At 42.4% G+C, this 14,847-nt stretch overlaps 1 protein-coding gene across 1 annotated transcript in view; it reads right to left on the bottom strand.

Moving 5' to 3' along the window:
- Positions 1–9,881, bottom strand: part of Gadl1 (glutamate decarboxylase like 1) — a 159,742-nt gene extending 149,861 nt beyond the window's left edge. The window contains exon 1 of the mRNA XM_020156325.2: positions 9,640–9,881. Within this exon, the coding sequence (XP_020011914.2) occupies positions 9,640–9,676 (37 nt within the window). The 5' untranslated portion in view covers positions 9,677–9,881. The remainder of the gene's footprint in view (positions 1–9,639) is intronic.
- Positions 9,882–14,847: the final 4,966 nt, after the last annotated feature.

Here is a 14,847-nt window from a genome sequence, read left to right on the forward strand (position 1 = left end):
ACATAATAAACCACCCAGTCTGTGCTATTCTGTTACAGCAGTACAAAATGGACTAAGACAGGCAAGTAATTACCTAAATTATTTTTTATTCTTATGTTAAAGCATGTATAACATAAGACTTACCACCTTAACCATTTTTAAATGTATAGCTCAATAGTGTTACATGTATCCACACTATTGTGAATCAGATCTCCAGAACTTTTTCATCTACCAAAACCAAAACTCTGTACCAGCTAAACAATTCCTTCCCCACCTGAAGCCCCCGGAAACTGCTATTTTGCTTTCTGTTTCTATGAATCTACTCTAGATGCTTCATATAAGGGGAGTCGCAGTATTTGTCTTTTTGTGACAGCTTATTTCACTTAGCACAATGCCCTCAAGGTTCATCCTTGTAGTACATGACAGTGAATGCCCCAACCTTGTTACTTTGGGGGTATTTTTCTTCCAAAATTAAGTTAGTTAGGTAAGAGCCTTTGTAATTCCATATAAATTTTAGGAGATTTTGTTTTTATTTCTGCAAAGAAAATGCCCTTAAGATTTTGCTAGAGGTTTTGTTCAATCTGTAGATTGCTTTGGGTAATATAAACATCTCAACATTATTTTCTGCCAATCCATGATCATAAGATACCTTTCCAATTATTTAACTTCTTTTTGCAATACTTTGTTGTTTTAACATACAAGTCTTTCATCTCATTAGTTAGGTTTATTCTGAAGTATTCTTTTTGGTTTTGTTTTAAGTCTTTGATTTTTTTAAATAAAAGAGTAACTGGTAGAGATTAGCAAGGAGACTGCAGGCACAGACAACTGGTATCTGCTGATCTAAGTCCTTTAACTCTAAATATACTATTGATTCACCCAAATGCTCTGTATCTTACTCTACAGAATTCTGCTAGTCCACAACCAATCAGGTACAAGAATTGCACAATACAGACGTCTGCCTGTTGCCCTCTTGAGCCTGGGACCAACGCTGCTGAGACCCATCCTCAACTTGAAGCCCCTTGCCCCCAGTAGTGACAGGGCAGACGACTTTAAGTAGGCCACTTATGCCACATGTGCAGACTTGGTCTGAAGCCCAGCTGGAGCAAAGGAGTGCCTGCCCTGTGACAATTCCCATCCATGGGAATGTTGTGACATCTTGTTCAAAGAATGAGCATTAGGCCACACCCCACATTTAGGGGTCTCTGTGGTTCGTTTCCTGAGCAAGTCTGCAGTCCCTTTGGAAGGGTGGTCCCAAAAGCAGTGGTAGCAGCAGAAGCAGGTCCAGCCTCAGTTCCCTAAATCCACCAGAGATAAAATCTACCCCTCCCCAGCCCAGGGAGATACTATTCGATTGTTGTAACTTAGTCAATCGGAAAAAAATTCTATCTCCACACGGTCTTTTTCAGTTGCATTCTCCATATGTGTTGCTTCAGTTCTGAGCAGGAAGAATCTTTAAAACTAACCCTTTTTCAATTTCTCTATTAAGAAAGGTAAAGTCAAAGGTCTCCCTACCTCATTATACAGTGCATTTGTTATTTGGTTTGAAGGATTTACTTTAAAAGAGCTGTATTTAAATACATACTCCCCACAGAGTGTCATGCTTATTTATTCATAAAATTCAATGCAATAAATATTTATTGAAGGGGAAAATGGGAAACACTTGTCTCAATGTGCCAGGTAATTTACATATGCTCTCTCCATCAACCCTACAAGATGGTGAGTGAGATAAGCAGCATTGTCTGCTACAGTCTCACTGTCCTGGGGAGTGAACTGATGCTCAGAAGGGGCCACACTGTCATTCATCAAAAACCAGGCCTCAGTCTAGACGAGATCAAAGCTGTCCTCCCCATCATTATACTAACAGCAGCCTGTGGATTGTCTAAGAGCAATGTGACCAAGTGCACAGTAGCCAAGATGATAATTTGTCCAAGTTACATTCTTCCAGCCAGTGGAGTTTCAAGAATTGGTAATTCTGATGTGCTCCTGGGCAGATGTTCAACTCTGTATTATGCCTTAAAACATTGTTGATCCTTTGTTCAGAATGGTAAGGTTCTCTACATTTTTTTCTTCTATATTTTTAATTAAATTTCAGCCAATCGCCTTTTCTCTGTGTTATTTATGAGAAAAAATATTCAAACACCATAAATATTCAGTAATGGGAGATTAATTACAACATACTTCAGAATCCAATGTAAAGAATTTTAAACAATAGGCATGACACTCATGCCTGTGAAATAGGAGAAAAACCAAACCAGATGAACTAGCTGGGAAGCCTGGCCTACAATAAATGAGCAAAACAGTTAAAAAGCAGAAACCCCAGTCCCAAGCCTCAGACTTAACATTTTTTTCCTTTTGACAGAGAAATGCAGACTCACTACAGAAAATACAGACAAGCAGAAGAAACTAAGAAAAATCCATTCTCTACCTAATTATCCATAACAACTTTGAATCCCCAGGTGTGTATATTTTCAGTTCCAATTCCATATGGATAAGTGGATTGTTACTTTTCAACAAAATAGATTCTTGCTTTATACAATATTTTGCAATCTACAAAAATTTAAGTAATTCAGCATTTGCATTTTTCAAATTAATCCCTAAACATTTAATGCACTCCAACATTTTACTAATACTATTGAGAGGGAGAAAATATAATTGCCTGAAAATTAATGAAAACTGAAGAAAATGGGAAAAGTTTTTGATATGGTTAACAAAAGACTTAAGATATAAAAGTTTTCAAAACCAACATGCCCAATTATCGTTATCTAAAATAATCAGTAAATGAGAACATCAATTTTAACCAACTCATTGTAGTGTTTAAGGAAATTAATGCAAGATTTGAGGAGCTGAATATGAGAAATTCAATAAAATGTTGATTGTCTAAGAAACTTAATAGATAACAACAACTTCATGCCTGTTTCTGGAGCTTAAGAATCAGAGTGAGGAAAGTAACTTAGACAAAAGGGCCAGTCATGTTCAGAACAAGGGGCAGAGAAAGCTCTACCCACTGAAAACTAAGGTACTGATTTCTTCCCATTAATCCAGGACGCAGAGGGTCTGCAGAAACGAGCAAGGGCCCCTCCCAGCAGCAACTACACAGGGCTCAAAAGCACACGTGCTCTAGTGAGAGGACAGAGCCAGGATGGAATGATGTCTAAGACAGCTTCTCTGAGGGCGAGAGCCCTAATGACTCATCCTCCACTGAGAGGTGCTGTAAACTTCCCACCCTGGGGGTCACCTTCATGCCCTCATTCATGTTGCAGCCTTTGTACGGGATCCCTACAGTTATGCTGGGCAGAGACTGGCTGCTCTGGGGCAGTAATGTTTGCAAGGTCAAAGCCTAGAGCTCCAGGCAGGCAGCCTAAGAAAGACAATGGACAAAAACAGGGACAACAGAGTTGCCATGGTACAGTGGAGCTTCAATCACAAATGTAGCCTGTTACTCCTCTCCACTTAAGAAGGATAATCATTATCCTGGCAGCTGGCACAGAGACAGCATTTATAGTGAATGAGCCAGGGCTAAGTGTCTGCGTAGAGCATCTCATTCAGTCCTCACCAGCTCTCTACAAGGCAAGCTCAGTCACAAGCTACAGTTGGGAAACTGAGCAGAGGATATGGCTACCCTGTGGAAGGGAAGAAACACTCAACATTAGCCACCAGGAAAAAACCTCAGGTACCTGCATAAAATAAGTAGGGACTCTTACAAATGAAACATGCCTGCACTATCAGAGGATGTTCCCATGTCAATGGAAGAAAACCAAGGGCACAGGGGAAACCATAAGTCAGCCCGACACTGGTCTGCAGCAAAGCTTTCAACATGACAAGTTGGAAAATTAATATCCTTAGCCACTGGCTTTGAGTTCCATTTTTTTTTCCTACCTTAAGTTTCTTTTTCAATGTTCACCTCTTTCAAATCTGTTTTGACACAGAGAAGTTGGAAACTATTTAAATGTTTAAGAGTTTGATGGGCATATTCAGAAAGGCAGCTGAGAAGGTGACATAAGAACCCAGTGACTGGTGGGGTGATGGAAGTGATCTACAGTATTCAAAGTGTGCATGCATTGCCTTGTGTTTCTTCCTTATAAGAGCAAAGCAAGTTCATTCCCTAAGAATCAGTACATGCCAGGCACTGGTGGCTCATGCCTGTAATCCTAGCTACTAGGAGGCAGTGATCAGGAGGATCGAGGTCAAAAGCGAGGCCCTATCTCAAAAAAAACACATCACAAAAAACGGGCTGGTGGAGTGGCTTAAGGTATAGGCTCTGAGTTCAAACTCCAGTATAGTAAAAAAAAAAAAAAGAAAAAAAAGAATCAGAACAGATAAACAAGCAAATGAATTTGAGAATATCCATAAGCCCATCTGCCCAGAGATTAACAGAGATAAATCCTTTACTATATAGCCACCTAAATCCTGAACAATATATAATTATTTACCAAAAATGGGATTTATCCACATATTTTATACCTAACTATAATTTATTTAAGCCTCCCAGCAATTAGATATTAAGGTGTTTCAAATAATTCCCTATTGTTTGATGTGTACATAACTATAAATTTTCACTATTACAAACAGCTCAAGGAAAAAGTGAATATGTATTCAAAATTTAAATGCAAAAGTGAAAAGGACTATGTATTTCAGGAATCATGCACTGTTACCTAAATTCTCCCAAAAGTGAAAAGGACTATGTATTTCAGGAATCATGCACTGTTACCTAAATTCTCCCATCACTGCTTTATTCACCCATTCATGAGTTCATGAACAAACATATGTTCAATACATGTACCTACTGTATGCCTGGCATTTTGCTCCATTCTAGCAATTCGGTAAATGGACAGATGTGATCCATGTCCTCATATACTTTGGGCAAGAAACAGGAATATAAACAAATAGTGACAAACATTTTGTAAAGAGCTGTGACATGGGCAATCCAGGGGTAGCCAAATTACCTACAGCAGAAAAATCAGTGAGCAGGAACAGAAATCTTGAAGCCATTTGTGGCAGTAACTCCACCATGTCACTGGCCAAACAGCTTATTGAAAATCACCTCCCCACGAATCACCTGGACTCAATTCATTCTCCAGTTTTAATAAAGAAATTAACTTCTCGATCTTTCCCCAAGCTGAAAGTCAGAATAACAAAGACTAGGAGCAGCTTAATCCCACAGTGTGTGTGATCTTGGTGGAGATCCTACATATGGCGAACTTTCTGCACCAATAAAAAATTTAGATCTCACCCAGAAGCATTGTGGGGTTGAGTGAATATCACCCTGGGCTATCTTTCTGCAAAGTCTCCATACCTCCACATACAATTTTCTGAACAGAAGCATTCAATTTATGGAAAATCACCATATTCTCTGCACATTTTACCTGATCCGCACAAAAATCCTAAACTGTGGATATTTTCATTCCTACTTTACAGATTAAGAAACTGAGGCTCACAGGAGTTAAATCACATATCCAGAGATATACAGTCTGAACAGGCTGAGGAAAAAGTATTTTCTCTTCCCTCTTCTCCTTCTTCTGTTCCTTCAGTTACCTGCAAGAGAACAGCTGTGGCCCATGGTGGGTCTGCCTGCCCATCTGTGTTGATGGAGAGGAACAAGAACAGTGAACCTGCCCTGAGAGAGGGGCTGGTACAGTGTATTCCATGAAGCATCACCATGTTCCTCAGAGCCAAGCTGCCTTTCATTCTTAGGCACCAGAAGGTTTTGCCCCAGGGGCAGAGCACACTGCCTACCCTGGCAAGGCGGGGCAATGAGCTGCCTCCATATGCTTTCAAATACTCCCAGCCTCCCCCTCCCCTCTGCCCCAATCCATCACCACCCAAAAGGAAGAGGAAAGAAAGCAGCTGATATTTCAGTGAGCCTAGAGTCACATCCCAAGTCTTCACCAGCATTGTCCCTGTGGTCCTTGAAGAGGTTAAGTGAAGGACACTGCTCCAGGTCATCTGCCACATTCATATCTATGCCCACCCAGCAGGGCCAGGGGTCAGCTGTCAAGGTGGACTCTGGAGCTAGAGACCTGGGTTGAACTGCAGAGCTGGCACTTACCCTCACCAACCAAGACTAGGAAAGGGAGACAATAATAACTTTGCCTTCCCTGACTTGGTGAAGGTTAGGTAAGAGGGTCCTGGCAGCCAGCAGAGCAATAGCAAAGATCATCTACCAGATGGTGAATTTTGCCTGTGGTGTGTTTCATTTAAGTGGTGAGAAAAAAGGTAGTAAACAAAAAGAAGTCACAGTGAGAAAAAAAGAGGAAAGACCTAGAGGGAGAAAGGTTACAGGGAAGTTTTGTTCCTGAGTACTAATATTTTAATTTTATTACAGCATACCAGCTATCATCCCTATAACAGTACAGGAAAGTCAGTGTTTCAACAGAAAAAAATTCTATCTTGCTCTGTAAAAATGGGAATTTGACTTCCATTCTAAAAGTGTTTTCAACAAGAGCCAAATCCATTTGGGTAAAAGTATGTGGATGTTGGAACTATTATGGGGAAAAGATTATTTGAGTCCAAAGAATCTTTTATTGTTAATGTAATAAAATTGAACTGGGTGTCATTTGCCTAGCCTCCTCTTGGATGTACCATAACAAAGCATGAGGAGCAGAGTGAGAATTGTTTCTCTGTCACAGGATTCCCAGGACATTCCTCCATAATGTACAGGTCTGTAGGACATCAACAAGAGAGTTTAAGACAAACGTATCTCTGAATATATCACACAATGTCACTTTGCATGATCACCTCATAAGAATTTGGAAATCAAAGTCTGACAGATCTATCCTGTGCTTTTTAGAGATGCCATAACAAGCATTTGGCACAGTTAGGTGTTATTAAACATGCTATCACCTTGTCACCTGCTCAAGGATAACCAGACAGACATGGACTTAAGCCTTTTGGGTTCTCAGGAATTCACATTTAAGGTTAAACTTCAAACTTCACTGCTCATTCCTTGCAGCTATCTGGTATAGGGGGTACTTATAACTTTATGTTGCCTCAGCATCCATTTTAAAATATAAGTTTAACTTCCTTGTTCCAGAAGCAGGTCTCTGTCACCTATGACACCATTTCCAATACTAGATCCCACTGGAGTAGTCCAGCTGGTGGCAGTGTTAAAAACTTAGAGGTATCACCCTCGCCTGGCAGATGGGATCCTGGCTTTTCCCACTACTTCTATTAAAAGGACCACTCAGATGTTAGCTGCCAGCTTCATATCCATGTCCCGCAGGCCCAGGGGGCTCCAGGGGCTTGCTTCTAACTCCCAATATTGCTCACCTTGGGAAACCTGTTTGGATTAATACGCCAGATCCATGACGGCACTTGGTTTGGTCTCCAGTCTCTCTTCCTGCCAGGCTCCCTGATCTCCCAGTGGGTCCTCCAGGTTGCTGTGTGCCCCCAGGGTTCATTAGTACTAAAGAAGCTTCAAAGCCTTCACATTGCATTGTGCCACATGTCACCAAGCCTTTCCTGCAATCCCACCCCTGAGGAAGGCCTGCAGGAAGCACATACACATGGGTCCACTAAGGGTGTCCTTCTGTCTATGCCTCTGGTGGCTGCTGGGTATAGCAGCTGCCAGCTAAGTTGATAATGAAACTCAAGGAGTTATAATACATGGAGATGTCACAATGAAACTCCCCATATAGCTATCTTAAACAAACAAAAATGTCTTTTTTCAAAAGCAGAGAACAAGCAGGTAAACCAAGTCCTCTTTGGGAGAAAGCTCCCCTGGGAGGGGAAGGATATAAGGAAAAGATAAAGGTGGTGGAAAAATTATGTGCTCATGTATGAAAAGGAAAAATGAGACATGTTGAAACTATTCCAGGAATGGGAGAGGGGGAATAAAGGAGAATGATGGAGGAGTGAACTCTAAATGTCACACTGTACCCCCAGTGCAACAATAATAAAAATAAATAAATATGCTGAAAACCAGTATAGCAATCTCGGTAGAATGGTATCTCCCAAAAGTATTCCTTTAGCTTTGTGAGAGCATACACCATAAAGAAAGCATATTTTCTATTCTGACTTCTCCCTGTATTAACTTCATCTCACCAACCATTTCGATGTGGCCTTTTTAGCAATAAAAAGTAAAGAAGTAGAACACCTGGTTATAAGAACCCAGTTTTGATTTAGAAAGAGTAGACACCTATTTTTAAATGTTTCTATCACAGTTCTAAAGACTGTGTGGCTTTAAAATAGAAAGTGAGGTTAAAATGAACAAAACAGAGCAGGGTCAGTGTGGTCAGATAAATGGCCTTGCCCACCCTGCTTCACCTGAAGAAAGCTGCTACACTATTACTCTTGCTGTTAACCAATAATCCAATTGATACTTCACAATCCCTTCTCAAATAGCCAAGTGTTTTAAACTACAGTATGGTCCATGCTAGAAACACAAACGTATTAAGTCTGACAAGTGGTTTAAAGTACCATTTTTTTTAAGTGCTCTGTAGGGAAAACTACAGCCATTCAAATTTTTAAATTTCGTTGTTGTTGTTATTGAGCCAAGGTCTCAGTATGTAACACAGGCTGGCCTCAAAAATCACTATCCTCTTGCCTCAACCTCCTGAGTGCTAGGATTACAGGCATGCATCACCATGCCGCTACAATCCAACTATTATAAACTACTTTTAAAGAGCCCGGGGGCAGTTATATGGGGACTCACCTTAGGACACTAAAAGGAAAGAATGAAATATTTTTTCTGTACAGTGGTTCTTGCCTTGGCAACTCTGAGCAAAATACCCAGCTCTGAAGATGAAGGACCCTATAGGGAACCCTGGTGTGGTTACCTGGCTACCTGTGGAGCACAAGCCCCAAGGAGTTTCACCTCCGTGGAGGCTTCATTAAGCCGTGAGAAGTACAACCCAAAAGGGTTTTGATACAAAGAAGAGTTCATTATTCCTGGAGGAGGACTGCTCTGAAAAGGTCAACAATTTGCTAGTTAGTGAGAATGCGACAATGAATAGCAACAATAACGACCTTTCAAAAAAAAAAAAAAAGGCCTATGCCTGGGGCACACAAAGTGAAGGGGTCTAACGTGCATAAAAAATGTAGGTCAGTTTTGGTGAGATTGGATTAGAGTGTTTCGTCACGTGTTCAAAGCAATCCGGGACCCTTCCCTGGAAAAAAGTTGTAAGCATTATTTTAAAGAAATAGCACTAAATGCCACCTGATCATGAAGTCATCTTCAGGAATGCTGCGGCACAATGTCTTGGTTAATTACTAAGGCCCCCAATGTCCAACCCGAAGAGCACCAGGGATCTCTAGGAGAACAAGGCAGCCTCTTTGGCCACGTTTACAGAGTGGCGAGATGGAGCGGGACGGAGCGGGGGCACGCGGGTGATACTGTCCTTGTCCCACAGCAGAAACGAAATTGTCAGCTTTCAGGGAATGTCCCTGCACCCTGGCTGAGGACACCGCCGGGCGCGCAGAGCAGGGAGGTCTCTGTGCCCTGTCAGCCCGCATTGTGTGGCCCGCGAGACTCCGCGCTTTAGCAAAGTTAACTCGTTTGATCTAAAAATACCCGCAAAAGTTCAGACAAGGGCCCACAAATGCACGGAAACGGGGCTTCCCACCCACCCCCTCCGCGTTACGAGGCCTGCAGGCACCCGGGAAATGACAGCCCGGGCGCGCGCGTAAGGACTGAGGACGCCGAGGCGCGACGCGAGTGGTTACCGTCCAGAGGACCCGGGCCGTCCGGGGCGCTGCTCATCGCGGCTGCGGCTCCGGCTCCGGCTCCGGCTCCAGCCGCGCTTCGGGCTCGGGCTCGGGCTGTGGTTCCGGCTCGGCTTGGGCTGCCGGACGATCTGGCGGCGGACGCGGTGGCTGAGACGGCGCCTCCCCCGGGACGCACAGGTGCACAGGGCGCGCGCCAAGCCCAGGGAGGAACGAGGACACGCGCTCCTTCCCTCGCAGTCCTGACTCCGGGGTGCGCCCGCGGCTCTCTATTAATACTTGGAGCGCCTAGCTGCGTCCCCGGGCTTGACCCAGAGCCTCGGGAAGGATGGGGACACTTGCGGGGGCGGGGGCACAATGTCCGGGTAAGAGGTGAACTTTCTGGACAACCTCCTAGTGGGAAGAAGCTGGCCAGGTAAGGGAGTGGCCCTGGGGACTGTCCTGGAGCCCAGATCTTTGGAGTAACCCACCTTGCAGGGTCTGATTTGGCTGCAGGAGCTCCTGGCCAAATATGAACTAAATATGATGCCACTGGGTAAATAGGATGGCACTCGCTCCCGGCCACCAACCCCGGCAATCTATTTAGGGCTGCTGCTATGAACAGAATTCATTCAGGACTGCCCTGACATTTCAGAGTTGTACAGGGAATTTCTGCAAAACTCCGAATTTGGAGAAGGGTAAGGGGTGGGCATTTTGTTACCTCCTGGTAAAAGCTGAAGGAGGCGGCAAGTCAGAAAGGCCCAGCATTTGGTCTTTAGTACAAATTTCCTCAACACTATTTGCTCCTCTGAATACCAAAAGTTTAATTCAGTCAGGTTTCTTTTTTTTAATTTAGTCAATGAGCATGACTTTTTTGTCACACTCCCAGCCAACTTTGTGTTTAAAGATGAATTGCCTTAAGAGCTTTTAATGGGAGCTCTCGCTATGATAGGAGTGATCAGTTAATGCCTCACACACATACATGTGTTCAAAACACATTTATGACTGCTCATTGTGGAACTGCATTTGTAGTCCAGGTACTTGAACAGGGACTAGTATCATTTTTTCCTGGCGATTGTTTCTTCTAGCAAGCATAATTAAAGTTCACAGTGGTGGAGAGTACAGACCCAGGCTCCCAAACAAAAACCCTGTTTCTAATATATCTACTAGCAGAGTTAGTGTTAGAAATCTTAAATTCAAATTTTAGAAGATTCTGTAAGTTTCTGAGACCATCCCCACCCTTCTATTCTTTTATATGGTGTTTCATTAAAGGATTGAGGATTTTACATTACAATAAATGAATGCCTCCACTCCATCTTAGAATACTGACCAGTGTCATTCCCTGTTGAATTATACACCTCTCTGTCTGAGACAAACCAGCACTGTCAGAGCTACAATGGTTTCCAGATTCAAGGACCTTCCACTGCCTCAGCCTCACTCTCATCAAGCAGAGAATATGCCCTTCAAAATTTCTTTAAATGTACTCTAGGCGTTCACCTCCTTCTGGCTTATCTCAACTATCATATTTATTCCTGTAACAACACCAGTATAATATATTCTTTTTTTTCCTTTGTTTTGGTGGCATTGGAGTTTAAACTCAGAGCCTCATGTTTGCTAGTCAGGCGTTCTTACTGCAGGCCCTTTTTGTGATGGGTACCATGGACTATTTGCCCAGGGCTGCATTCGAACAGTGATCCTCCTGATCTCCACCTCCTGCATAGCTAGGATTACAGGCATGAGCCACCAGTGGCAGGCTCGTATGGTATATTCATTCTTGCCTTTATTCTTCAATTACTGTATGTTTCCCCTGTGCTGGGCACTAAGGATTTGAAGAAAAGTCCTGTGCTCAGAGGACCCTGGCATATCAGAGAGAGGTGGGCCTGAGCCCAGCCAACATTCTTAGATGTTTTATGTTCTATAAAGACATGGGGAGCAGAGGAGCCCCATGTGAGGATGGTGAAGTCCACCTGGGGAATTAAGCAGTGCTTCCACCGACAAGTAGCCATTTTGAAATACTTGGAGATTTTCACTAATGATAGTTGCTGTCACATGTTATGAACTAGGCACTTGCCTACATACATTCTGTCTTATAGTCCTTAGAAGAACAATAATCATTACTGTCCCCAGTTTACAGATGGACTAACTGAAACTTATACTAAGTAACCTGCCCATGATTGGAATGGAATTATTCCTAGTTATGCAGCCTGAGCCTAGTCTCAGGCTGCAGTGACCAGGGAGGAATTACCAAGCCTTTTAGGAAAGTGGCTCCTGAACATGTAAAGACTCACTGAGGAGTTTCTACTTGTCATAATTACATGTGACCCTTCAGAAAGAAAGAACCAGGCCAGACAGCTGTGAGAACAGTGTTCATTAATTCATAAAACCATCCAATATTGGGTGAACACCCATTACACTGCACAAACTTTTTCTGGAAACTAATTTCACTCCAACAACAGATTTCCCTAATAACATTCAGGATTTACATGTGGACAAAGAAGGAAGGGTTGCCCCAGCAGACTTGATCATTGAACCAGTTGACTTGAACTTGAGAAACAGGCCTTTCGCTGGACAGGAGGTGACAGATGAGAAAGAGGACAGTGCACTTGTGTTCTCATGACAGCATCTCTACCATTCACACCTACCAGAAAGGCCCACAGATTGTATGGGGATGAAACTTTGGCATGTTCAACTCAAAGGCAGCAAAAGATAGTGTGAAGAGCCTAGCCTTTGGTGTCAGACAAACACTGTGCTCAAACGCTGGCCCAGCCAATCAATGATGACCCAATACTGGGTCAATCTAATACTACCAATGAATGAGTGGTCTGTGACTGATAACATAAGACTCCCCATCTGAACAGGCACAGGTGGCTCACACCTGTAATCCTAGCTACTTGAAAGGCTGAGATCCAGAGGATTGGGTTTCAAGGCCAACCAGGGCAAATAATTCATGAGCTCTCCATCTCCAAAATAACCAGAGCAAAATGGACTAGAGATAGAGGAAAATGGCTCAAGCAGTAGAACGCCTGCTGTGCAAGCCAAAGCCCTGAGTTCAAACTACAGTTCCACCAAAAAAAAAAAGAAAAAAAGACAAAAGACTCTCCATCTAGAAAGTGGTAATACGAATCTCATGGGTTTTTGTGTGATGTCTATGTAGTGATGAAGAAGTACTTTCTGTTGCTAGTAGCAGAGTCTAGATTTGCAGTGATTTGAATAAATTAGTGTTTTTTCTTCATTTAACATGAAATTTAGAGGTTAATCCAGGGTTAGTATTCCACAGCATGTTTCATCAGGAACCTAGAACCTTCACATTTTCTTCTCCAGCATCTTCAATACAGAATTCTAAACTCAGGACTTCTTTATGGTCACAAAATGTTTGCCAAACTCCAGACTGACTTGGGCTTATTTTCCAAACAGGAAAGAAAAGGAAGAGGTGAGAACAAAAATAGCACTGGCAGCAAGTTACCAAGTTTAAGTAACTTTCCTGGAAGCTTTGTCTAGCAACATCCACTTAAAATTCAATAACTACTCTCTGTACAAGACAGGCTAAGTAGGCAATGTATGGGTGTAAGAGCATGAAAACTTCAGGGGTTCTGCTAGGGAGAAAGGGGGAAAAGTGTAATAGCACATTCTCAGCAGTGGTTAGAAACACATTCAATACAGTGTCTGGCAAAAGTAAATAAATAAAATAAAAAATGAATAATCTATGTCAAAAAATCAAAAAGATCTCAAACAGCTGATAACAGGACTGGTCTTGATGCATATGTGTGTTGGGGCAAGGGGTGGGGAAGAGAAAGAGTTGGGGGAGGCAGGTATTTTTCATGAAGGAATTTCATTTTATAAGTTTTAAGATGAGCCCCAAAGTGCCAGGAAGCATCATTTAGATTATAGTCACTCACTTTGGGGCTGACAACCTGAGAAGAAATACAATTCGGATATTTACAGAAGAAATCCAGGCCAGGAGAAAAGAGAGTGTACAGCAATTTACAGAAACCGGAGTGGGGGTGGGGGGGGAGGCACAATAAGAAGAGGATCTAACAGTTATTGTCTGCAAGCAGCTAAATCACATCTGGTACCTTAAGAAGCTTTGTAAGCAATTTCTTAGGAGGCTCTCAAGGCCTTGCAGACTGGGTATGGAAGGATGGAAGATCAGACTTGGATTTGAAGCAAGGGCCAAGCCAGCTCTGAGCTAAATGTGGCACCAGAATAAGATATCCAGTCTTTTTCCTCTTAGGACCCTCGTCCTAAGAGAACATTGTCTAATAGGATAGAAGGTTGTGAGTAGTTTAATCACAGAGTATTGTGTTACATGCTGTGATAGAAGTATTGCACACTTACGAAAATTGTACTAAACCAGAAGCTATCAGTCAAAATTGCTTAAGTTATGCTTGATAACCATAAGCCCCCAAGCCAACTAAGATTTATCAGCTAAATGTCATTATCCATATCTACTGTACCCACAATGCTGGAGAAAGCTCTCTCTGGAAAGAGGAAAAGCTCATTTAAGAGATAAAGTAGGGCAGGCATGGTGGTTTATATCTGTAATCCCAGCTATTCAGGAGGCAGAGGTAGAAAGATTGAAGTCCTAGGCCAGGCTAGGCATAAAACCCTACCTGAAAAACAAACAAAGCAAAAGGACTAGGGGTGTGGCTCAAGTGGTAGCCTGCTTGCCTAGCATGTTTGAGAACCTGAGTTCAAACCCCAGTACTGCTGAGAAAGAGAAAGTGAGAAAGTTGCAGAACAAACCAGGCTCTGGTTACCATCCCATCAAGGAACACTGCAAATTATTTTACTTCTAGATCATTGGTCAAAGCAAGTCACATGGCCAAACCTACCACTAACAAGATAGGAAGATAGTCTTTTTAAAATATTATTATCATATTATTGTTGCACTGAGGGTACATTGTGACATTTACAAAAGTTCTTGCAATATATTGGAATTCACCCCCTCCATCATTCTCCTTTATCCTCCTTCCCCCCATTCCTGGAATAGTTTCAACAGGTTTATTTCCATTTTCATGAGTACACAATTTTTCCACTTTATTCATCCTCCTACACCCTTTCAGTGGATATAAGGGAGGATATATATCCTCCCTTATATAAGGGAGGATATAAATCCTCCTCCCTCCCACTGTTACCAACACCGGAGCAGAAAGATAATAATCTTGACCCCAGGGAAGGTAGTGTGTGTTTGTGAACAAGAACATAGTTTATCACACTGGCTATATGGCA

Source organism: Castor canadensis, chromosome 5 (assembly GCF_047511655.1).
Source record: "Castor canadensis chromosome 5, mCasCan1.hap1v2, whole genome shotgun sequence".
NCBI lineage: Eukaryota > Metazoa > Chordata > Mammalia > Rodentia > Castoridae > Castor > Castor canadensis.